The sequence below is a fragment of the Anastrepha ludens genome, chromosome 4, assembly GCF_028408465.1.
Source record: "Anastrepha ludens isolate Willacy chromosome 4, idAnaLude1.1, whole genome shotgun sequence".
Classification (NCBI taxonomy): domain Eukaryota; kingdom Metazoa; phylum Arthropoda; class Insecta; order Diptera; family Tephritidae; genus Anastrepha; species Anastrepha ludens.
In genome coordinates this window covers 9,192,416-9,219,412 of record NC_071500.1, presented here as the reverse complement: position 1 = coordinate 9,219,412, position 26,997 = coordinate 9,192,416, and the positions used below count along the sequence as shown (strand labels likewise).

At 35.3% G+C, this 26,997-nt stretch overlaps 2 protein-coding genes across 8 annotated transcripts in view; both read right to left on the bottom strand.

Annotated features, from left to right (window-relative positions):
- The window catches only part of LOC128862015 (supervillin-like), a 100,528-nt gene that overhangs the window by 50,765 nt on the left and 22,766 nt on the right, over window positions 1-26,997 (bottom strand). The window lies entirely within an intron of this gene.
- LOC128862016 (uncharacterized) lies at window positions 1,980-12,326 on the bottom strand. 7 transcript variants are annotated; one of them, XM_054100406.1, is made up of 2 exons: window positions 8,812-12,326; window positions 1,980-5,264 (listed from the first exon to the last, which is right to left on the bottom strand). In XM_054100406.1, the coding sequence occupies exon 2, from the start codon at window positions 4,908-4,910 to the stop codon at window positions 3,864-3,866; it is 1,047 nt and encodes a 348-aa protein (XP_053956381.1). In that variant the 5' UTR covers window positions 4,911-5,264; window positions 8,812-12,326; the 3' UTR covers window positions 1,980-3,863. The 7 variants fall into 7 exon arrangements, with proteins under 7 accessions (XP_053956381.1, XP_053956382.1, XP_053956383.1 ...); XM_054100407.1 differs by having other exon boundaries at window positions 1,980-5,246; XM_054100408.1 differs by having other exon boundaries at window positions 1,980-5,241.

Genomic DNA, 26,997 nt, shown 5'->3' with positions numbered 1-26,997 from the left:
CGGTATCCATGAACTTTGGCGGCGCACCCTCGCGTTCTTCGTCTTCCAAGCCAAAATCACCACTTTTAAAGCGTGCAAACCACTTCTGGCACGTTCGCTCAGATAGAGCATGCTCACCATAAACTTCCACCAAGATACGATGACTTTCGGCTGCTTTTTTCTTCATATTAAAATAATGAAGAAGAATTCCCCGCAAAAACACATTATTTGGCACGAAATTCGACATTTTCAAGTGTGGTAAAAATATTGTTGTTTACGCTTCAAATAAAAAACTTATACTGACGTTTGTGCCTTACGACAGTAGCTCTCCAATGAATGTTTGGAAATGTGGATCGATGGAATAATAATCAAGTTACGCCATCTGTTGTAAAACCGAAACGAACTTATTCATAGTCCTATTATATATATATACCTGAATATATATATTGATTGTTTACGTATACAATTTAGTCGTTCGTGAGATACTGGCATAAGGTTTCAGTTAAGTGAAATACTCTTTACTAATAAAAAAAGTAGCTAGCTGAGATTAGTTCATTGCATTGCTAAGCTATTTATGTATTTAATAATTCGTATAAATATTACAAAATAAGTACTAATCATTCGCATACATCTACAGGCGCCGTGCATATAAGTACAGTGTGCCAAGTATTGACAATATCCATATTTGACAAACGTCGCAGTTAGTAGAAAACTTAGAGTATGCGCAAAAACTTAAAATATGACCTTTTTTATGCAAATTTATTTTAATACCAAAAATTTGTTTCTAATAACAAAATTCACATAATTTTTGAATTATTTATTTTTTTTAAGTTTTCTTTATTTTGCCAAAATCTTTTTCCAATGTAGAAATCAGATTTTTGAGCTTTGTGTCAAATATTCGGTTGGGGAATAAGTTCATAGTGTTTATATATACATAATTGGCGCGTACACCCTTTTTGGGTGTTTGGCCGAGCTCCTCCTCCTTTTTGTGGCGTGCGCCTTGATGTTGTTCCACAAATGGAGGGACCTACAGTTTCAAGCCGACTTCGAGAAAAGCAGATATTTTTTATGAGGATGATATGTGTTTGGTGAGACTGGGAGGGCGCACGCTGCACTGGGAAATGCTCGAAAAGAATACCACGGTCAACAAGGAGCTCTACATTGCCCAGCTACACCGCGTGATTGAGGCTGTTCGACTGAAAATACCTGATCGACATGGTCAAACCATACTCCGTCAAGACAACGCCAGGCCCCATGTTACACAAGTCGTTGCACTGACCACCTTTTCCGCTCCGTGTCAAACCATATGAAAAGCGTTACCTTCGAACACAAAGAGATCCTTAAAAACTGACTCAACAACTTCTTTGACACCCGACCAGGCGGCTTTTGGCGGAACGGCATCAACAAATTGGTCGAGAGGTGGAAAGAGTTTCTAACCAGCAACTAATTGATTAACTTATTGGTCAAATGATTGTTTTTTGTTCAAATAAAGTTCTTCGGTAAAAACGCTACGAATTTATTACCTAACCTAATATTTTTTGCATTTAATTTGATATAATAAAAAACACCATCCACAAAAATTTTTGCGCTACAAAATTGTACATCTTTAAACAGTTGTCATTTTCGCCGGACTTGCCGTACGTCTTTGTGCATTCCTGCGTGTAGCGCCTTCGACTCAAATACCCATAATCTACTTAAGGGGTTATATACCTTGTGTTGGACTAAAAAATCGAAAATTTTTTTATGGCATATTCTAAAAGTACATCATCTTAAAAATATAAATTCAAAAAATCATAAAGATCGGAGCACTAGAACGAAAGTTGCAGACCGTGGAAACGCGCGATCTTTCTTGGAGCGAGGCTTAGCGCCAAACTTTAGACGCGATTATCTCGAAGTCGTTTTTTTGAAAATTACCGTCGCGCTGATAATTATTTATCAAAAACTATTTGACCGATTTGCATAAACTTTTTTTTTTAATTATTCGAAGTTACAACCTCGTGAATCTGTTTTTATAAATATTTGCATAGTTCGCTGGAATAACTTTTTTTTTTTTAATTTTTCAACCCCTCCATAATTTTTTTTTTTTTTGTGCAGAACGGTTTTCATATCGAGAACATTTTTTTTTGGGTAAATAAACCGTTCAGATTCACTAAAAAACATTTTTCTACAATAATCATTTAATTTTTTTGATTTCAGTTCAGCTGCTCACGCGCTACCGTGATCACCGCAAGCCTCTTCTAAAAAACGGCGTTTCGGAGGAGGGGCGATATCAACAATAAATAATAGCATTTTTTAAAATAAAAACACCAAAATGTATTCTTCGAGAGTTACCCTTCAGTATGATATATGCCTCATTTGAATAAAAGTTCTAAAAGATATTTATTTAAAAAGAAATTATGGCAATCGTCCATTTTTTCGGGCTCACAAGGTATATAACCCCTTAAATTTTGCCGTCAGTCAAATTCCTTGCTGCAACGCACGCAACGAACCCATTGTGACGGGCCTGGCCTATTGGCATTAATGAACTTGACTGTTTGGCGTATTTTACCCGTAGAAGTGCTCATGTCAGTGTCATTTTTCACAAGCAGCCTTATTTTAAATAAAAATATTGAAAGCTGAAAGAGTCTAAATTTTTACGTGCAACATCTAGGCGCGTTTTCCGAAAAACCCTTAATTTTTTAATGTATTCAAAAATTTCTAAATATGCCAAGTTCGAACTAACAAATGCGTTCAAGCGAGTGACAGCCAAAATCAAGACAAACTCATACAAACAATTGTCAATTATGGATATGTAAAACCGGAATTGTCAGCACTTGGCGCACTGTATATGCTCGAGTGCAAAAAAAAAACGCGCAATTGCGATAAAACAGCCGATTGCACAAATTCAACACTTATCGTGGCATTTAAAGCTAAATATGAGAGTAAAAGTTTCGTCGCATTCCACGAGTTTAATGTCTAGTTGACACAAATCATTACTTAGACACGACTAAAGACCAGCAAAAGACGACTTCCTCCTATTGGCTTAATGGCTAAATGTCAGTTAACTTGTTTTTTTCTTCTTTTTTGTTGTGATTTTAATTGACCTGTTGTCATTGAAGTACACGTACGGTTTCTTTCATATACTCGCTTGAATATATATGTACGTAAATGTACATACATACAAATGCATTAAAAATACAAGTAATAATAATTACAAATTATGTTCATAAAAAGATTTACGCAATAATAGTCATAAAACTTAATTGGATATTCACAGTTTTGCATGGAGTTCCCTGCTTTTACAAGCCCATACAAATACACATTTAACTACAACCAACTAACGTCATTGGATACATAGATAAAATGAGATAAAAATAAAAAAAATAATGTATCTCGAAAATTCCGCAAAAATTTGCGCTGACTTCTGACTGACGTTCGGCGGACTTGTGTGACTCATCGTTGGGGCCAGCTGCAGTTGCAGCTGTTCGCCGGTTAAATCGCTGCGGCGCACGGGCTACATAATGTGACGTTGCTGTTGCTGTTGTTATTATTTGTTTTTGTTGATGGCGAGGCACTGCTTGCATGGCACTTTGACATTTGGTTGCGACTACTAACCGCCAGCTGTCAACTTTTACGATGCTATATTTCTTAAGGCTAAACTTCCAACTACATACATACATACATACAAATGTATACTGAATACACACACACACAAACGTGCTTATCCAGTATTTTATACTACTTTGAAGCGCTTACACACTTATCTCATACATTTATAAACCCTAAATAAGCACACATCCGTTACAGCCTGCATATACAACTTCACAGCCCCAAACAAACTGCATGCCTGTGTATGAATATGTCTCTTTCCTTTCCTTTTTTTTCCTTTGCTTTTCGCTGCCTGTTCAAGTTGTGTTGAGCACAGTGAGAAAATCCTCAACACGCGCCTCATCCTTCGCACTGCTTTCCTCGTTCAAGAGATCACTGATCGAGTATGCGGAGAGCGGACGTGAGAGGCGCCGCTGTGAAAGTATATCATCGATGGAGGTGACTGGCGGCAGTGTCTTGCAGCCGGCATAAATGAAATTCTCGTTTTTCTCTGCATTTCGCGCGATGGCAGCAAAAATGTCCTCCAAACTGGATTTCATATTGAGCTGTGGGCGGAACATCACCGGCGATGCGAGTGGCGAAGACGATAGCGGCGGTGAGTCGGAGAGTGGCGATGAGGCAGCCGGTGATGCTGTCGATGGCGTAGTGGAGGTGCCAGCGCCATAATTTAGCGTATTTGACGCTTCGCGGCGTGTGCGGCGTGGCGGTGATTCGCGCATCCAATTCTGTTCTTCATCCGTGTTTGCTTGCTGCAGCAAACTCAGTGAGTTCTCCAGTTGCTCCTGTGAGAGGAGCTGTGAGAGGCGCGATGCATTCAATGTGGTGGGCTTTGGTGGTGTTGGCGCTGCTGCGGCTATATTGTCGTCGTCCTCCAAACATTGTAGGGTTGGTGTGACGCGGTTGATTTTCTTGCCCAACAGCACTGGCGACACGGTCACTGTGGGCACATTCTCGAACATTTTCGCAATTTGATTGACGTGCGTGTTCGTTTGTATGGAGGCAGGTTCTACCTGCCGTTTTATATGATTGGCGTTCGTATCCTGTTTGGCGAAGTGCGCTTCTGTACTGCCCGCTGTGCTGTGACGTTTCGGATAGACGCGCGTAACGGCCTTGCGCGGCTTGGGCTTGGGCATAGCCTCGCCCAAGGTGTGGCAGCAAATATCCGGCGCATAGCAGCGATGGTATTTGTGACGATTGGCCTCGTAGTCGGCACTAGCGAAGGCCTTGATGCGGCGTATGGATTTCGGTATAAGAGTGAGAAAGACGAACGCGTAGAAGAGGTAGGGAAAGTAAGCCCAAAAAGTCTCCAGGTATGCGAGGTAATCGAGGTAATTCAAATCCATGGCTTTTATTGTGGATGGTTGTGATACGTATGGCGGATATAAGTATATTTATGCGTAGTCTTTTGTTTTTTGTATTAGGAAACGTTTCTTAGTTCAAGTATTCCTTTTTTATCACCAATGCTTTTTATAAAATTCGCAAAGTTACAGTTTCTCTTTAATGTTCACTTTTTCAAAAATTACAATTTTTGCACGTTTAAAATTCGCTGAAATAGAAGGGCGAAGTTTTCTTTCATTATTATAGGGTGTTTAAGTGGTGGGCTGTGAGTCATTTGTTGCACTTGTAGTTCATTGTTCTACACGAATCATATTTCTTGTTGACCAGTTGTTATTACTACACTGCACGACAGGATTAAACTTTCTCCAAAATGAAAAGGTAATCGCAATGGAGTCTGGTAGGAAGGACAGAAAATGTGCATTGCAACTTGCATATATAGAAATTTTAACAAAACCGTTTTTTTTTTTTTCATTGTTTGCGATTTGACTTATTTCGGGTATTTAAGTTACATTTTGAGCGTTAAGCTAAAAAGTGGGAATTATGACCCTCTCTATAAAAATTCAGACGTCCACTTTCAAATTGCCGATACACTTTTTTTTGTTTTGTCCACTCTTCCAGAATCCATTGTCGGAACCTTGTTATTTTATTAAATATTATTATTGTTTTTTTTTGCCTTTTTTGTTGTTTTCTTATAATTTTTTTATTAATTTTTTATTACTCTTATTATTTTTTTATATATTTTTTTTTTATATTTTTTTTTATTATTTTTTTTTTTGTTTTTTTTTTTATTATTATTCTTTCATTTTTTTTTATTTATTTCTTTTATATTTATTTTTATAATATTTTTATTTTTCTTATTTCTATTTGTTTGGTTGGTTTAAGGGTGACCCCGCTCGGAGTGCCACATAGACCGCAAGTTGGGTTCATTGTGTTGCCCTAGAGCTCATTATATTGTATGATTTCCCCACCTAACCGAGATTTTTATTATAGATTTTGGTGAAAGATATTAATTCGTTTCGAGAATTTGATGAGAGATTCGATTTTCAGGTCCGAGAGTACTGAAAGATTGTCAATTGTTGGAGAGCCTAGAGGTGCGAGTCGTTTTCTGGCTAGACCGGGACAACTGCACAGCAAATGCCTACTCGATACTTTCTCATCTTCGTCCTCGCAGTATCTGCACAGGTCGTTTTGAGGAACCCCGAGCCGACGTGCCTTAGTTCGTGTTTCGAAAGACTTATAAGGGTTTTTGTCTGTTTCAGATTGTAGGATGGCCAGATTTATCTGGTCGTAACGCAAGTAGTTTCCACTCGCCACCTCCGATCAGCAATGCTGTGAAATTCTCGATCAATTATCATTTTACATGTTGAGAGCGGAATGTGGATTGTGGGTAAGTTACTAACATTTGATTGCGCAGCTCCAGCTCTTGCGAGCTCATCAACTTTGCAGTTACCTTCGAATCCACTGTGAGCCGGTATCCAGATAACTTGGACAGAATTCTGAACACTTATCTCGTTAAGAGATAAGAGACAGGATCGAACCACATCTGAGTGGGTATAAGAGGAGCTGAGTGCTCGAACGGCCGCTTGACTGTCGGTGAAAAAGCGGATATCCTCTAGTGATATTCTATTTTCTAAGAGAGTTTTCGCAGCATACCAGATAGCGCATACTTCCGCTTGGAATACGCTACAGTAGTCGGGTAATCTAAATGATAGATTGATGTGAGGGGAATTGGAAAAGATTCCAAATCCCACTTTGCCGTCTTGTTTTGAACCATCTGTATTTATAATCAGAGGGCCATCGATTTCGGTAAGATTTGTCTTCCATTCTTCCCTGGTTGGGAGTGAACAGGAGAATAGCAAGGGTGGTGATGGAAGACTTATATGATAGTCTATGTCGGAAGAGATAACAGTGTTCCTGTTCAGTATGGCCGAATGGCCAAGATACTTATTCCATTTCGATATAGCATTCATGCGTGTCGATGCTTTCGCTGCAATCGCTTTGTCAGCCAGATCGATAGGGAACAAGTGAAGCAACGTATTTAGAGCCTTGGTAGGTGTTGTACTTAAGCATCCTGTTATCAGGAGGCAGGCTGTTCTTTGGACTCGATCAATTGTGGCTACTCTACACCGTTTTTCGAGTGCTGCCCACCATACAACCACACCGTAGAAGAGTATCGGTTTGATGATCCAGGTATATATCCAATAAATGATCCGAGGTGAAAAACCAGGTTTTACCTATATAATTTTTTTCAGTTTATTTAATTTTTTTTCTCAATTTATTTAATATATTTATTTTTTTTTTCTTCAATTATCTTTTAGTTTGATTTGCATTAGTAAACTAATTTCATTATTATTTTTATTTTATTAAATTGAGTTTAATATTATGTTTTTTTTTCACTTTATTTACTTTTATTTTTTTTTCGATTTATTTTATTTCATTCTTTTTTCAACTTATTTTTTTTTTCAATTCACTTTTAGTTTAATTTACTTTAGTAAACTAATTTCATTATTATTTCGGTTTTATTAAATGTAGTTTAATAACATGTTTTTTTTATTTTTTTTCTTTTTCAATTTATTTTTTTTTCGATTAATTTTAGTTTTTTTTTTTCAATTTATTTATATTTTTTCCAATTTATATTATTTTTCTTTCAATTTATTTTACTTTTTCTTTTTCAATTTAATTTTATCTTTTTTTCAATTAATTTATTTATTTTTTCCAATTTATTATTTTTTTTCAATATATTTTTATTTTTTTTTTTTTTCAATTCACTTTTAGTTAAATTTGTAAAAATTTCATAATTATTTCTTTTATTTTATTTAGTTTAACATCATTTTATTTTATTTAATTTTTTTCTCATTTTGTTTATATTTATTTCATAATTGTTCTTTTTAATTCTTCTTTAATTATATGAAGTTTTAATATCCGTCTATCTTCTGTATTTCAAGTTATAATATAGCGAAATCTTTTTGTGTCTATTAAACATTTTTGTTCCAATTTAAAACTTTATTTATTATCGGTTGCTATCCGACTTTTTTAAGCAAAATCACAGTTACCGCATCTTATGTCACAGATGTATGGGATTTGTTCAGAAAAATAAAAGCGTTTCCAGCAATATGAAAAACATAGACAACGACTCATTCGACTGGTTTTTTATGATCAGTTGTTGCTATATCTTAAAAAAGTACTTTTAATTAAGTGAAATACTTAAGGAAAGTATCAATTTTTAAAACTGTTTCTTTTAGTTACATAAACCTCCGAGCGTAGCAATTTGAAAATGTCTGCAACTTATACAGCTTGGAATCCACTACAGAACTACGAAATTTCGCAGCAAACTTTGGTATTTGTACGTGCGCGCATTCTAATTCTACCGGCATAAGAATATTGCAAGATTGATATGCATTCAACCGAAGTGTGTGTGTGCATGTGTGTGAATAGTTGAAAACGGAAAAGTCTAAAAACATTAATCAAGTCGAAAATTGTTGCAAGCGCATATAGGCATTTGCCAGCAGTCGCATCTTCAAGCGTCCGCCCACATGCTGATATCCAATTGCAAGCAGAATTATTCACAAATTTCCAAATTTACAATGTCGCAGAGAAGCAATTCGAGGCGGCAGCGTTATTTTTTTTCTTTGTTTTTTTAGTTTGTTTTATTAATAAAATGCAGCAAATCTGCACATGAAATCAGCGGCAAAACGATTTATTCAAAAATATTAAAAAAGTAAAAAACAAAACAAAAAAAAAAAACACGAGCGGAAAATAGTTTTTTGTTTGTGTCGCTAGATTTTGCGATTTTAATATTGCTTCAGGCGCATTAAAATTGCCTACAAAGTGTTGGTGTTTGTGTTGCGATATTTTATTTTATTATTTTCACATTTAAATTTCATATCTTTATTTCCTTTAAATTACTTTGAGATCAAGATCAACCCAAATGCATTTTTCCTATTACATTATTATTTTTTTTTTCTCGTTTAAAACGCGTTCTGCCGCCGCGTTTTACGGTCGTTATGTCTCGGAATATCTGCGTTAACTAAAATCTCACTACAGCTGCACAGCTTTGCTTTGCCCGGCTTTCGGCGAAGGTACAACAATGACGCTGGCAATGCGGAATCGAAAACTAACCAAATACGAGTACTGCACACACACGCATACACGAGTATGAGCACAACGTAGCTGCCCACCAAAGCTAGTGGCGTGAGTTACTGATTAATGTTTGGCCCACTCTCACCATTCGCGCCCAACGGCGTGATCTACGCTATGCATTCGTGGAGAGCGTAAGCAATGTTCTCAACTAGGTGCGATCTTCCCAATTGAGAAGCACAATTCACTTGCTCTTGACTACTCTGCTACTCACTCACAATTATCATATTTAAATAGTGTAGTGTGTATATGTGTGTGTGTGTAGTTTCGTATACAACTGTTTTATTTATTCGCAAATGAATAATTTGTTTTCAAAAATTTGTATTATGTTTGTTTTTTTGTTAGTATTTTAAATGCCGGAACAAAAGCTGGCAAGTGCACCACGAAGCTTTGTAAATACATTCAGCGCACACACACAGCAGTTTTTTTTTGTTTTGTTTTTTGTTTTATATTTGGTTTAGTGGTCATCTTTAGCACTAAAACTGTCGTGGCTAACACCGTGGCTAGCTTTTAACACCGTCTATCTTTGGGTTGACGTATTCATAACTCAACAACTGCGTTGCTACACACAGCTGTTTGTGACAGAAAATCTTGCCCATAAAGGGTGTTAGAAAAACTAAAATATTTAAAAAGTTAATAACATGGACCAAACAAAACAACAACAGAAAATGACCTAATAAACATGAGTCAGCAAACTAACGGCTGTGGTGTTATGGTACTTTTGCATGTCTTTATTACTCTTTATTTATTCGGGTATTCTTATCATAGTCGGCTGATGCTTTGCTAAATTATTTGTGTTGAGTTCGAAGAAAATTATCCATATAATTATACAAAGAGCTTCTCTCACGAACTATCAAGCGTAATTGACCTACCAACCATCAATAAATGTTTTTCAAGACTTTTTTACTAATTCAACATCGGAAACATTATTTCGAACTCAACAATTTGACAAGTTTTCGTTCTATGACTGTTTCTTCTAAGAAACAGAAGCAGAATTGAACTCACTATGGAGAGAATAAAAAGGTGGTACCACTACTTTGCTCACAGCGAATTTTAGAGAATCACAGCGATTGTGACAAAGAACTTGTGCAATTTATTCGCGCATTGTTTGTGTCTTTTATTCCTCTTTTTGCATTCTAGCTCGCATTTACACATTTCTCTCATGCTGCTGCAACTACAATGTAACGTCACACAATATCTGATGGGCGCAATATTTTTTCATCATTCTTGGAATTAACCGGCATGCATTTCATGGTATTGTCCCCAAAGTTCGTCGTCTTTATGCTTAGGCTTATCCAAATCGACGGAATCTTCTCTGTGTTTCTTCTGTTCTCATTATTTATCGGGATGATAAAGGTCGGTACCTACTTCCAGAGCACACTAATCTATGGTAATTCTGTGAATAGCGTTGAAGGGCTGCAGAAACGAATTACTTAAAGAGAATTCGAGCAAAAAAAATTGAGCAAAGAGAGCCTTTAAGAAAGCACAGCTTTTGAATTGCCTCAAGATCTTCAATTTGGAAAGAAAACAACACAAAAAGTAATCGATGACTTAACCAATGTCTTCAAAATAGGGTAACAGAGCAAATGGTGTATATTGGGATGACCAAAAATAAAAGTGCGTGTAGCGTAGTACACATAACAGAAGTAAAACTTTCAAGGCAGACAAAGAAAGAGGGAGAGACCGGCCACAAACCGTGGCAACAACGCGCACTACTACAAGCGTTTATCATCCGCACAAACGCAGCGATTCCAGGACCACAGCAACGGCACAAATTACCGCAAGGCAATACCGAAAAATCTGACGCCGGAATGGATAGCACTTTATAAAACGCACAAACACTAGCCAGAAAACGGAAATAAGCTCCAAAAAGTAGACATAAAAAAAATGCCAAAAAATTGGGACCAAAAAACGCCACAAACAGTAGGCACCAAAAATATATTTCCTACAAGTTTGCACCAACAAACAAGCGCCAACAAACATAGGCAGTGTTATTTTTCACTAGAAATTAGCAACCACAAGGAAAAACTCAGGAAAAATAGCCTAAAGTGTATCTATGATATATATAAAGTATAGCTCTCTCTTTTCCCTCTACGTTATATCTTTTTTCTCTCTCGCGGAACGAAAATGCCCAAAACGTTGCATGGGCTTGAAATTTTACTCTCCATTCTCGCTCGTCTATCGACGTCTAAGAAGTTTCACTTCAAAACTTCTAAACTCTCCTCCCTCTCCAAAATTAAAAATAAATACTTTCAGAGTCCATGCAAAAATTTTATTAAATTTTAAAATTTTTTTAAAAAGTTTCTTTTTTTTTGTCATTTATGAAGGTAAATTAAAAGCGGAGATTAAATATTTCTATCCATAAACATTTTATACCAAATTTATGAAAAAGTGCATTTTTCTTATGGGGATTCAACGGTAAATTTGATGGCATTGGCGACAGGCGTAAATATTAAATAAATATTGTAGAAAAAATGAAAAAAAGTGCCTCATAGCAAAAATGTAAGGGGCAGCAACAAAAATACAATTTTTTTTCGACCACCCTAAGCAATATATTTAATAGTAACCATTTCATTGAAATTTAAATTAATGCCCAATATTGAATTTTCTTTTTAAAGAGCGTAAGCAGACACTTCTTAAATCAATAATACACGCAGAAGCACCGTTTGTGATTTTTTGATAGCGCTTTTTCAAAGATCTGTTATAACAATACCCCCCATACCCCTTCACCAAAAGAATATTCCTCATTCTTTATACAATTTCCCCACGATCTCTCTTCCTTTTACTCTCATTAATCTGTAGAATGCTCAATGTATTAAAACAAAATTTTGAGTGCCATATTGTGAGCCAGCACTGAGTGCTATGAATTTATGTTGGGTACAATTTTCAATTGAATGTCTAGTGCTGAACATTTTGCCCATTTTACAGTACTAATTATCGATACTTTTAAAAATCGCTTAGGAAGTAAACAGGTGTTTGGAAATAAATATTTTGGAAATCCAACTTTGGTTTCTTTTGGTCCATAATATTTTGGCCTCCTTAAATATGTCACATTCTTCCTTTAACACCCTGTATATGCAGTTAAGTAGTATGCATTTGTTTTTTATGCACACAAGTACATAGGCTCACACACACACGTATATATAATATCTTGGACACGCTTTGTTGCATGTACCAAACAATATTTAGCATTTCTATTCATATCAAGCGGTTATGATGCACCGCGGTCCATACCATACATACATACATACTTACATATGTGTAACACACACATTTAGATATAGGTACATGTGTATATGTGCCTACTTCTCTGGCATGTCGTCTTATGCATTTAAATATTTGAGATGTGATATACCTGTGCAATATCACAATTTCTATTCAGAGGCCGTTGATAAAAAAATTCTAGGATATTTTTAATCAGTTTACAAATTAGTTGGCTTTTACCTAAGTAATACCCACATTATGGCACTGCTGCAACGGTAAAGTTATTAACTCAATGTTTTTTCTTCAACAGCTCGACCGCCTGGGACTTTTTGATCAAGGTGGCATGCACGGTAGGTATATACCTATGAAATGAGACTTTCAGCTATTAGTCCATAGATATCGCTAGGAGTATTTTTAAACCTTCCCAAATGTCTTGGTCTTTTCGTCTATCATCTGTCCACAATATTCAGTTCTTTGTTTGTTACGTTTCATACAACAATGCATTTTTGTCGTTCTTAAAAATGTCGAATTTCGTGCCTTCAACTTGCAAATTTGGTTTGCAGTCACCTTTCTCTTTCGCTCTGACGGTCTCTCTGATTTGGGAGAGCAAAAAACAGAACTAAAATGATAACGGTTCAACGTAGCTTAAAAAGGACCTAAATATTGCTGCATCTGTTGAAACCATTCGCACTCGACTGAGAGAAAATAATTTGAACGCTTGTAGTCCGCGAAAGGGTTCCGCTTTTGACCGTTAAACACGCAGCTAAACGCATGAAATTTGCTAAGCAACACTCCAATTGGCCAGTATGAAAGTGGAGAAACATATTGTGGACAGATGAGAGCAAAATCGTGTTGTATGAAGGGACTGGTTCTCGTAGTTACGTTAGGAAACCACCAAATGAAGTATATAGACCGATGGACGCGAAAATAACCATTAAACAAGGGAGTTCCAGCATTATGATATGGGCGTGGTTTTCCTACTATGAAGTAGGTCCGATTCATTGGGTTAGAACGATCATGGACTAGCGCGTCTACGTCGATATGCTTCAAAATGTAATGCTACCATTTGCAAAAAATGCCATTAAAATGGGTCTTCCAGCAGGACAATGAGCCCAAGCACATGAGAGAAAAAAGGCCAAAAAATGGTTTGGGGACAACACCATCAACGTCATGGAATGGGCCACACAGTCTCCAGATCTCAACCCAATTGAGAGAATTTGTGGACTGATGTTAAAAAGACACTTCACACTTGCAATCCAACTAGTAATAATGTGGCCTTGGATGGTTGTAAGGGAAAGTTGGGAGAAAATTTGGATTACTAGATGCCAGGATTTAATGGATTCTATGCCAAGGCGCTGTGCGACCGTAATTGCCAATAAAAGATACTCAACAAAGTATTAACACACTAGTTAATTAAATAGTATAGTTATTGATTTAAAGTATTTCTGTTTTACATTTTAAAGTTAATTTTTTGTTTTCGCCATTGTGATTGAAATAGTGGCGTATGGCGTTGAAGCGTGGGCGATGACAACATCCGATGAAGCGACGCTTGGAGAGTTCGAGAGAAAGATTCTGCGTAAGATTTTTGGATCTTTACACGTTGGCAATGACGAATATCGCAGGCGATGGAACGATGAGCTTTATGACGACAAAGACAAAGCGCAGCGAATAAAGATCCAGCGGCTACGCTGGCTGGGTCATATCGTCCGAATGGATACAAACGCTCCGGCTCTAAAAGTATTTGAAGCGGTAACAGCTGGTGGTAGCAGAGGAAGAGGAAGGCCTCCTCTGCGTTGGAAAGATCAGGTGGAGAAGGACTTGGCTTCACTTGGTGTGTCCAACTGGCGTAGGTTAGCACGAGACAAATGCTATACGAACCATCCAGAGACGATTGATACTTTAAAACACGAAATCGAAGTTGCCATTCATGAAATTGGAGCCCAAACAATCGAAAATGTACTTAAAAATTGGGATGATCGAATGGCCTACTGTAAAGCCAGTCGTGGCAGTCATTTGAACGATACTATTTTTCATTCATAAATGACAATGTTCAATCTTCAAAATAAAAAAATAAAGTTTGAAAAAATATTGATTCGTTTTTTTTCTTTATAGCCGATTCAAAAAGCAAATTTTACATGGCCCACCCTATATGTTAAAAAAATTGAATTCTTTTCAAACATTAGTACACCTATTACTGACATTATTTCACCTATTTTTTACTTTTAGATATAAATATGTATATATATAAATATCTCGCACTTTTTTTGGGCTATTTTTGAAAATTTCAACATTAACTTTGTAAGTAATTGGCCTAAATCAATAGCCTTGTGACAAATTCTTTCTAAAAATACACACATACATACATATGAATGTAAGATGATCAGAGAGAGAGACGCAAGGTGCACACATCCACATATATACATGCAGGTATTTTCGGCACATGCGAACACTTTGTGGCTAAGTATGTGTAAGTATTTATGTTTGTTTCTTCTCCTACTTTTTTCTCCTATCAACCGAGAAGTATTTATTCTTTCCTACGTGAACTATGCCTCAAAAACTGTGAATCAGCGCCCGCTCGCTAATTCATTTCAAATTATTGTTGTGCTTTTCTTTTCAACCTCCCTCATTATCATTACAATCAGCCTCATCCTCATTCAGGCACTTTGGTTTACGTGAGTGCTCCAACGGTAGCTTTACGTCGTACGAGTATTTTGCTTTGTTTTGAAATTTTGTTTGTATTTATTTTTATTATCAGTGTCATTTTGTTTAATTGCTTTAAATAAAATGGTGAATTTGTTGTTGCTGTTAACATTTTTCGAGCCAGTTTATATGCATTTATATTTGCATAAGAAGTTTATTTAGTTTAGAATTAAGAAATTTAAGTAGGTCATTATGGACTTGGGCTGCATATCGTCGCTGCGGCGACACACTCACAGTTATGTGACTTCTGTAAATTTGTTTATTAACATTTTTTTTACTGTTAACATTTTTTCGGCATTTGCCGTTTTTTTATAACTCTTTTGGTTTGGAAGTGATCAACAACTTTGCGTTCGCAGTACTAAAAATACTCTGAAAAAAAGCAGTCAGGTTTTGTGCTCTTCTGAAAAGTTACTGCAAGGCAAGGAGTAGGGGCAGGGATCTACATTTAAGCTTCCTGACCACTGCAGTATCTTTCAAGCAGAAGTCTTTGCTGTAGGTAAGGCTGCAGAAATAGCATTCGCAAAGACAACTCCAAAATAAATATATACGTTCACTGTCAAGCTACGATAAAGGCAATAAACTATGAAATTTCATCCAAAAATGTTCTAAAAAGCAGGCAAGCTATAGACAGATTAGCCGCAGACAGACGGTTGCATATTTATTGGGTACCCGGACATAAGGGCATTGCCGGAAACGAAATTGTAGATGAGATTGCCAAAAGCGCTGTTTACAGACAATTCGTACAGGAAAACGCCACCCAGATCGTGCGATATAACGCCTTTAGACTATTTTTTGTCTATGTAAAAGCTCATGTCTATTCAGACAAGCCTGCTTCAATTAACGCATTGGAAGACAACATTAAAGCATTTATATGAGATACCAACCGAAACATTGGAAAGAGTATGCCAAAATTGGGCTTAGCGGATGGACCATTTGAAGCGCAGTCGCGGTCAACATTTACATGAAATAATCTTCAAACATTAAATTATATGGACTGTACTATCGATTTAAATAAAAATTGCATGCATTTTTCTGAATTTTACGTGTGTTTTTTTGAAAAACTTTCCTATAGCTCTTAAAAAATCACTCTTTAGAAGAGAGGGAAACGCTAGAACACCTCTATGTTCCTGCCCTGCATTAGCTATAACCAGATTAAAATGCTTAGGAGCTTTACAAGATGAGAAGTTAGAGTACCTCTCGGGGATAGAGCTCCAAAGTTTACTTAGATTCGCAAAAGAGCAGACTTATTACAAGATTTCTACTACAAAGAAACGTAAGGGACTAGCTCCGTCTGGTAACACTAAAGCTCAATCGGTCTATGTGGTTTCTTTCAGCCAGCCAGGTCAACTTAACCTAACCTACTGCAAGGCACATTTGTTGACTCAGCGACGATTCGTACATATGTACATATAGGATATCTATGTAACTATATAGCCCCTAGTACAGAGTACTTAAATACATATTAGGACCGCACATATTAAAGCTATTGAGCGACATTTTGGATTCTCACGACATGTGTTGTATTAATTTTGGTTTTTGCTACGCAAAAATAATTTTCATTTTTTCTTCAATTTCTTGTATGTAATTATTTTTCGGTCATTTAATATATGTACTTATTTAGGTTAGCTGTAGACTTAGATAGATTCGATGATCAATAGGGTACTCACACAGCGCACAGAAAAACTGGCCCATAGTGATCGTAAGCGATTGAATTGCGCAGGTATAGGCTTCAAATCCTAATCGAAATGTACTCGCGAGCTTAAGGCCTAGATGATGTTATAGCTCCTAACACAAATAGTTTATAAGATTTATGTTGTAAGCTAATTTCATAAAAAAAAATTAAAAAAATGTACGGTTTTTTTTCAAATTCAAGCAAATTGCTGATTCTCTGATTGCCAATATCATTCCATGCGGAGTAAAGCGTAGCAGAATCAAGGCAACAAATATGCGATACGCAAAATGCTGCGTAATTACACATAAGCTGCTGCAGAATACACTCAACGTAACACCCTGAGAGATGCTGAGGCTATCCCCACCGCACAGTATCCGAAATAAAAAATCTCAAAAAATATATGTAAAAGCTACCCTAACAGTTTGTAGTTCAAATTTGTCATCTACTACTGCCAAGGGGTATCTCTTGGACTCCAAACTGAGCTGGAAACTGAACAAAGAAGAACGGGTAAGGAAAGCAGAAAAGCTTTGGCATTCCTAGTATGCATTACCAGGCGAAAAGTGTACCGTTCAGCCGTTACATTGAGGAAACTTTTTTGGAGTTGACAAGCCATTTCAGAACTTACAGATTTCATGCGCTTTTTTTTAGAAAGAAATTGTCTAGTTCCCCTTTAACAACGGTCAAGTGGACACCGATGTCTGAGAAGGGGACAGTTGAACCGGTTCTGTCGACCCCTTCCTGGCAAGCTCATCGGCAATTTCATTTCCCTCTATATTCCTGTGCCCAAGAACCCAGATAAGGGAATTGTTTCCTGCAAGTAATAAAATAGCTTTGCAATATGTCGCACCGCTATTATTGGGAACACAAGTGTACATTTAAATTTTTGTATTATTTATTTCGTTCTCACTTATTTGTGTAATTTTATTTTTTTCTTAGTTTCTAACTTGTTTTTTTTTTATTTATTCAGGCTTATTTTATTTTATTGAATTTTCTATTAATTTATTTCATTTTTATGTTTTTTTTAGTTTAGTTTATTTGAAATTGCATGTGTTTTATTTAGTATTTTGTATTGTTCTTGTTTTTATTTATTTTAAATAAACTGTATTTTACTTTTTTTTAAATTTAATTAAACTTTTGTTTTTAATTTTATTTCCTTTTTTTAACTTTAATATCAATTTTATTTATTTATTTTATTTTATTTTATTTTTTTTAATTTATTTTATTTATTTTATTTTTATTTTTTTATGTTATGTCAACTTTATTTTTACTTTTTTTATAATTAAAAATTTTTTTTTTATAATTTCAATTTAATTTTCTTATTTCTTTTTTAATTCTTTTATTTTATATAGTTCTTATTTTTTTATTTTAATTAAATTTTATTTTAATTTTTTTTAATTTAATTAATTTTTTTTTTTTTTTCATTTTATTTCATTTTTTGTTTTTTAATTTTAATATCAGTTTTATTATTTTATGTCAATTTTATTTTTACTTTTTTTATAATTTTAATTTCAATTTTATTTTTTTTATTTTTATAATTTCAATTTTTCGCTTTAATTTAAATTTTATTTTGTTTATTTTTTGTAAAATTTCAGTTTAATTTAATTTGATTTTATTGTATGTCCAAACAAATACATCACACAAATGTTAGTTTTGTTCCTAATTCCACATTTTTTTGTATTTAATGCACTTCGTTACTTTATTTCTCATTTCATTTCTTTTTGTATTTTCATATTAACAACTGCACAATTATTTCTCCAATTTCACGCCAGTGAAAGAATGAACTATTAATCATCTTCATTTAATGAGAGATGACTTATTATCATTGATCCGTCAAAGTTTACTTCCGCCATAATAATAAAAGAAAACACAATGAAAAGCAACAAAAACATGCCTCTTTGGGTCTCCGTGCAATTGAGTCGATTGGTTTGCGTTTTTCAAGGGTAGCACTTAGTCACTCGCCACTTTTTCTCAATTGAAATCGCGTTAAATTCTTGCACTTATCGCTACAAGCTGCTTCGCCCGCATGCTTACACGTCGTGCGCTCTGTGCGATAACAAACCAAAGCAATGCGTACAAAGGTGAGCTCAGAACTAAATACGCTTTCAAGCTACAAAAACAAATTTCAAGCTCTTCACATTATCGCCTACCGACGAGTTGTAAACGTTTCGAGCGTTCGTACTTGACTGAACGTATGAAATCGCAGCAACGAATACGGCAGCGAGTAGAAGCAACAGTAGAAATTCCAAAAAAACAAAGAAAGCAGAAATTTTAGAGCACTCAATGAACAACGCACTCCAGCGGAGAAAGATGAAAGTACGAAGAGCGGCAGCAGACACAGGCATCCACGCTCCCACTCGCGAATATTACAAGAGGTTGAGCGAGGATCACTCACCTGCACACATGCACACATAAAACACGCGAGGTACAAGCAAACATGTATAAGTAAAACTTACATGGACGATTAAGGCAATGAGTCAGAAGCACATGCGCAACATGCCACATAGTCCCCATCGTTGAAGTTGTTTGAAAAAAGGCAGCAGAAATCTTGAAAAAGGCGAGCGAGCAATTCGTATGCAAATAATAAAACAGAAAGAAAAGCGCTTGCATTGAACAGGATTATCGCTTTCGGTGCCCTATTGCATTTGTATGCGTAAATAATGCAGAAAAGCCAGGGAATGGATGCTGCCGCATTAACTATGCGACACGAACGCCAAAAACAAAAAAAAATAAAAATAAAAAACACAGTCACGAAGCATAAGAACAGTGAATCATCTGTTGCTCATATGGAAATTTTATGCGATTTTATAAAAGTGTTTTGGTTTTTTTTTTTTTGGTTTAATTTTACTCATTTATACTTCCACTTTTTATTTTAGTAATTTAACAGGAGTTGTTCGATAATTAGTTCTTTGTTGGACGCGGGCGGTCAGTGGTGCGAATTCACAGTAGAGATCTCGTTGTACTTGATTTTATAATACAGATAGGCATTACCACCAATATCACAGATAATTCACGGCAGTTTACGTGGCTGTTGCTCTCTAATTGCGAGTACCAATGCAAATTTCCTGCCAAACATGGCCGTCGCACAATACCGCCTTAGTGAACAAATATTGACAAATTCATTTTCGATGATATAAAAGTTTTTGGTTTTTTTGCAGAGGGAGCTGATGATCACTTCCAACCAAATATTTTATCCAATTCAAGGTGGAGAAATATCTGTAGTATACAGTTAAAGCTACCCACCATAAGGGCACTAGGATGCGTCAACCGAATATCTATTATGAGACATTTTTTTGTTTAATTACAGTAATAAAATTTATCTTTAGAAGAACAAGAAAATTAGATAAAAAAATTTACAAAATGTTCACTGATAAAGTAGGCAAAGCGCAAAAGAGTCATCACTGCAAGAAAAATAGTACTAACAATAAAAGTATAATAATAAAAATAATAATAAGATGCTATGGCGCCTACCGGTGTGCGCATAGTACCTTCTTCATTTGTGTTGGTTCCAGTAACAGTTTGATATTCGGAAGTAGTAGGTTGTTAGTCTCAACTATCAAACCCCAGAGGGTTCTCGATGTATAAACATTACATCCGGAGCGGCACATGGATCAGTTCTTGGCCCAGACTGGTGAAACATCAGCAACGATGAGATTTTCAATATAGAAATGCCAGATTTCAACTTTTTAATCGGATACGCACGAAACTTTGAAGAAGCTGGTAGAAAACTTAACCAAGTCATGATACGGGCACAGAGAAAACGGAGCTAATACTTCTAACCAAGAAGCAAATCCCGTTAGAAGTTAAAAAGAAAACTTGTTGAAATACGCTAATCACAAACAAAGTTATTATAAAGCTCCTAGGCACAAGACAGGATCCTATACGAAGAACTTTCTGAGCCCAAATAAAACACGCAGCAGGAAAAGCCGCTAAAATGGCATTCCTACTCAGTAGACTAAAAGCAAACTTTGGGGGACTAACCCAAATGAAACGGAAAACAGTGATGGCTACCACGCACTCCGTTGTCTTATACGGAGCTGAACTGCGGTCAAATGCGCTGAAAGCAAATTACCAATGTAAGCTCCTAACAGCGGTACAACGAACGGCCGCCCTGAGAGTTGTGCCCGCCTACCGCACAGTATAAGGGCCAGCTGTTCAAGTGATAGGCGGTTCATCACCGATAGATATTCTAGCCTTTGAGAGGGAAAAGTAGTGGGCATTAAAGAATGATAGAATAGAAGAAGCAATTCGCAAACCTGCAGCGCGTGAAATAAAGGACAAAACGCTAAGGCTATGGCAAGATCGCTGGAGAAACGAAACGCGCGACAGATGAACGGCTCGGCTAATAAAAGACGCCGCTACATGGTACAGCAGGAACTTCGATGAAGTCAAATGTTATACAACTCAAATGATTACGGGGCATGGCTATGAAAAGGCTTTTGATAAGCCCATACCTGGAAAAGGCAGACCCAGCTCGAAATTGCAGCCCATAACAAGAGCTGAAGAGAGCTAAAATCCCTAGCTTTGGATAAAAAACATTGGAAGGTTTTTATAGGAATATAGCGCCAGTTCCTTGCAGGAATAATGGGAAAATAATATAAGTCAACTCATGTTTTTAGCCACTTAAAACTTTCACTTATTTGAGTGTAATTTCATGGGCTATGTTATGGCGTAACCTAGAATTTTTTAAAAATTCAGATTAAAGGGTACAAAATTTAATTGCAATTTTTACAATTTTCTGCAAAACTTAGAATTTTCTAAAAATTCAGTTTAAAGCGTTCAAAATTTAGAAGAAATTTTTTCAAATTTTCCACAAAACTTAGAATTTTCTGAAAATTCAGTTTAAAGCGTTCAAAATTTAGATGAATTTCTTTCAAATTTTCTGCAAAGCTTAGAATTTTCTACAAATTCAGATTTAAGACTACAAAATTTAAATGCAATTTTTAAAATTTTCTGCAAAGCCTAGAATTCTCTACAAATTCAGATTTAAGACTACAAAATTTAAATGAAATTTTACAAATTTTCTGCAAAATTTAGAATTTTATAAAAATTCAGTTTAAAGGGTTCAAAGTTTAGATGAAATTTTTTCACATTTTTTGCAAAACCTTGAATTTTCTAAAAATTCAGATTATAGAGTACAAAATTTAATTGCAATTTTTACAATTTTCTGCAAAACCTAGAATTTTCTGAAAATTCAGATTAAAAGGCTCAAAAAATTTAGATAAAATTTTTTCACATTTTTTCAAATTTTTTGCAAGCCCTAGAATTTTTTTTTAAATTCAGATTAAAGGGTTTAAAATTGAGTTGAATTTTTTTTAAATTTTCTGCAAAACCTAGAATTCGCTAAAAATACAGATTAAAGACTACAAAATTTAAATGAAATTTTTCAAATTTTCCGCAAAACCTAGATTTTTCTGAAAATTCGGATTAAAGAGTACAAAATTTAGATGCAATTTTTTTAAATTTTCTGCATACAATTTTCTAACAATTCAGATTAAAAAATTTCAATTATAGAAGAAAATTTGTTGATTTTTTTTTTAAGTTTTTATTAAGTTTGAAAGTTACTTTATATCCCTTTGACTAATGCATGAAAGATATTCCAAAAAAACCATTTAACTATAAAAAAAATTTTAAATATTTATGCAAAAAAAAAACTTAACCTGCGCTGAGTTCTGATCGCCACTGTACATAAAAGTACCTACTTCGACAGCAGACACAGCGCCAGACAGATAAACTTGAAGTCACTTACATTATTCAATGTTGTCCAAACTGGAATTGCATTACGCTTGTATATGCAATGTACACACACACACACACACACACACACATACATACATACACACATATTTTGTACATAACTCCATAATTGGTTCTTTTATTCAATTTGATAAATGGACACTTGAAGTCGGAGTTGAAGAATAATTTTTACAACTTCAGCCTTAAGCTGAGCTACTGTTTTCTAGGCACAGTTGCTTGTAGCTGATATTTTTTCCTATATACATACATACATACATACACACTTATGCACGAGTGGTTATTTGTATAGCTTTATGCTCATTTTGACCATGCCCTGACTTGGCTGTTGGCTACTGTTGGTTATTAAGTTGCCAGTCAATTTTTTTCGATGCTATTATTGAATGCTCGCAATTTTATTGCTTTACTTAGAGCTGCGTTTGGTTGGTCGGTTGTATGCGCATGCGCGGTAGCAAATGCCAGCGGCTGTTGAGCGTCATCATCACTCAGACCGACCACTTATTGCTGCTGGTAAGTCACTGTACAGAAGTTCCTTTTGTTTTACAGAAATGTTCGTTGATCGCCGTTAAAGTGGTTTTCGTTTTTTATTTTTTTTTTTCTTGTTATTTTCTCTTATTTTTTTTATTGTTGTGGTGTTAACACTGAATCATCAGAAATACCTTTTGTTCGAGCTCGGAATTCTTTCATTTTATTGGTATTTGCATCATTATTTTTCTGCTTTTGTTATTTACTTTATTGAATTCCACTCCGACATTAATGTTCTTGCGATCTGTTCTCCTTTGATTGGGTTCACGCTCGCGCTGTATCTGAAATCTGTTTCTTGTTTCTTCGCTGGGCAAATCGTGATTCAACTTTCGTTGTTGTTTAAGTGCACCTTTTTGTTTTGTTTTTGTTGTTTTAGTTGTTCTGATAAGCTCATGCTTCTGCGAATGTTTGTTTTAATTATATTTCTTATGGTTATTTCATTTTTAAGCTGTGATTGTACACTTTTAAGTTTACCAACACATCTACTTGTTCCCACATAATCAAGTCACGCCAACTTTTTACAATATTCGCAACATTTTTCATGGTAAATTTTTTTCGAAAATGTTTTTGTTTTTTTAATAGTTCCTTGTATTACAAAACTCTTATAAATTTAAGTTTGAAACTTGGCCCAAAATTCACTAAAAGTTCAGAAAATTATTAAGAAAATTGTTTTTTATCAGAACCTTTGGAAAATTTCTGGGTATGCAGTTTTATAGCCCACTCAATTTTTTTTTTTATCAGAACCTTTAGAAAATTTCTGGGTATGCAGTTTTATAGCCCTCTCAATTTTACTATAATAAAGTGTAAGCTTGAAGTCCATCGTTGATTCACAATTTCACAATTTGTCTTGCATATTTGAAAACTTTTTCCCTACAAATCACAAATTCGGAAGTCTTAATTATGTGACCACAAGTGTATGCACTTTCTGATTCTGCAATTTGAGATTACAGATTTGAATGTTTCTGATTTACTATGGGCAGTGGTGCGGTGCTGTGTGTGATATTTTTTTATATAATTCTTGAAAGTGAACTGGAAAAGTTTATGCTATGACAGACTATAGTAACTCCAGTGGAAAAAATCTTAGATGACGAAATACAAGGAGACTTGAAACCTTTTAGTTGAATACTATAATTTAATCTGCATAATTTTAAAATTAATCAGTATATATATATATATAATTGGGTGTTTGGCCGAGCTCCTCCTCCTATTTGTGGCGTACGTCTTGATGTTGTTCAACAAATGGAGGCAATTACAGTTTCAAGCCGACTTCGAACGGCAGATATTTTTTATGAGGAGCTTTTTCATGGCAGAAATACACTCGGAGGTTTGCCATTGCCTTCCGCGAGGCGACCGCTATTAGAAAACACCTTTTCTTCATTTTGTGTTTCACCGAGATTCGAACCTACATTCTCGCTGGATTCCAAATGGCAGTCACGCACCAACCCATTCGGCTACGGCGGCCGCCATTAATTACATTAATTATCTCCTCATTAAGGGGCGAAGACACCTCTACTACTGTTTTTTTTTTTCTCTTTTTTTTATATCGCAAGGTGCTAGCTCCGGGTAATAGAATGCTAAGTAAATTTTATTTCCATCCGAGCATCCTTACTCTTATTTTCTTTCCATTTTTCAAAGGAATAAAACTACAAAAGTTTCTTTCCACGTCTTATCTCCAGTAATTATGCGTTTGATGTACGTTGGGTCGGTCAGGGCCTTTGGGACCTACTTTCCAGCAAGACGGCGCAAACCCAATCATTAGCTACAATGCCCTGAACGGATCCATAAGCAATGTTCAAGTCCTCTGCCAGCTCTATGACGACCTGATGGTTAAATCACTGTATTGATGGTTTCATCAGTTTTGGGTGTCGACTGCCTGGTACTACATTCGTCATCCTCGACGGACTCACGATCTCTTCTGAAGCGTTCATGGCACTCGTAAACAGCTGTTTTTTTTATGAAGTATCATTAGCGAAACAGTTATATAAATTTCTTTATAAAATATTTGTTTGTAGCGGAATTAATGGAGTCATTAAAAGTTCGCACTCATATTTTGTGACTTGCGCGACCGTTTTGATTTTCGGCTTCCATTTCAAGAAAACTGTGTTTGAGTCTCATTGTATGCTCTTAAATACCTAAGTTGGTAATTAATAGCGGAAAAAAACATGAATGCCGGAACATAAATAGATGTCTTATCACTGAAAGCCTTAAATGTTTAGGAAAAGCCGGAGGGAACAAAGTTCTACATCTATTGTAATATTTCGGCAAAATATTGTTTTTAAATACATGTAAATATGTATTTCTTTTTTTTTTTTTTTTTTTTGAATTTTTTATGCATGTATTTTCTGAAATACCTGAAAGTCAGGCCTTTTATTGCTTGCCGGTGAAGCCTTCTTGCATACTAAATAAATATTTGCCATATATTTTTGTCAAGTAGCGATCACCGGTAAGCAGATGTGTGACACCGATAATTTCCAAAGATATCAGAATCGATAAAATATGTAAATATTTGTACTTCGATTTATTGCTGTGAAGGTGTGGTTTAAATTGCTTTTCGTTCAAATTTTATTGTTTCACCGAATTGAATGCGACATTTGAAATTTGATAAAAATTCGTTAAAAATGTATGTAGGAATTATACTAATTTTTTTATTATGTAACTGCAAATGAGCCTATAAAAACGAAAAAAGTTCAAAATATGTTAGAAATTCTGTGCTCAATCTGAGAAATTAATTTTGCAGAAAATTTGCTAAAAAATTCATCGTACACTGCATAAATGAAGGCGCCTGGTAGGTCTTCTCTTGGATTAGGAAGCTTCCGTTATGGTAAGCTTTTTGAATCCACCAAAGCAAGCAAAAACAAAACAATGAAAATGGTTCTCTCAGCTGCTAAGAAAGAAATGCCTAAAAACGGAAGTTTTGTTACGACTAAAAACTGCGAATCCAACTTTTAAGTGAAGAAGGGAAGTCAAGGAAAGTCCCAGATAGGGATTGTCAATTTGGTGAGATGTTCGTGATGTGCAGTCCTTATCCGGGGCTTATTTGGATCTTTCATTGGAGTGATTTTTTAAATGGTGGGTCCCAAACCCGACGCAAAACAGCGAATAACTCTTGCCAACAGGTGTTACTTTGCTCTCAGTAGGCAACTGAGAAGTAGTGCTTCCTCTCGAAGGACTAAACTGGCATTCTACAAAACGCTCATCATTCCAGTCCTAATATATGGCGCAGAAGCATGGACGACGAGAGAAAAAATTCTACGTAAGATCTTTGGCGACTTGTATGAGCTATATAGGGGCATGAACATAGTTAAGCGTGATTAAATAAAAAATAAATAAATATTCAAAACGTTGCCATCTGCCGCCCTGCTGTTACGAGTATTGCGAACGCAGGTGTTTTTGTATGTGTTAGTTGTATTTGTAAGCAATTATTCTTGCTACACTTTGCGGTCTTCACACTCATTTGGCTTGATTTTGCTTGGCCTGCCAGTGGCAACAATTTATTTCACTTTATTTCCAATTTGTTAAGCTACCAAGTGCCGCCACGTTCCGTTAATTCAATCACAGCAAGAGCTTGTGACATTATGTGTGTATGCACACCTGTGTGCACAATAATAGCAGCGGGATATGTTGCAAAGTTTTTACTATTTTACTTTTTTTTAATTTAACTTTTATGTGTTATAAAAAAACGTTATATGGAAGAAAATTCATAACACAGCCAACAAGAAAAACTATTAAAAATCAATGCCACTTTACACTGGCACTTTATGATACCAAAATTGAATGGGCTACCAAACTGCATATCCATAAATTTTCGAAAAATTCTGACTAAAAAGTTTGAAATTTTTTTGCAAATTTGTTAAATTTTTTTAAATTTTACACCAAGTTTGACGCTTTCGATTACAAGTTTTTTGTTGTTGTATGAACTATATTTTAATAAAAAAATAGAAATAAAATTAATTGCATAGTCATAATTTTGCAATATATTGCGCTGCCACTATTATGCACACAAGTGTATATTTACTTGTAATTTTGTTGCCTTTTCTTCAACTGTTTTTTTTTTTGCTTTGCTCATTTTACTTGTAACCTATTTTTCTTTGAGGTCCAACTAT

Bases quoted from the DNA above. Each gene is read 5' to 3' on its own strand.
- LOC128862016 (XM_054100406.1), bottom strand. From the start codon at position 4,910: ATGGATTTGAATTACCTCGATTACCTCGCATACCTGGAGACTTTTTGG.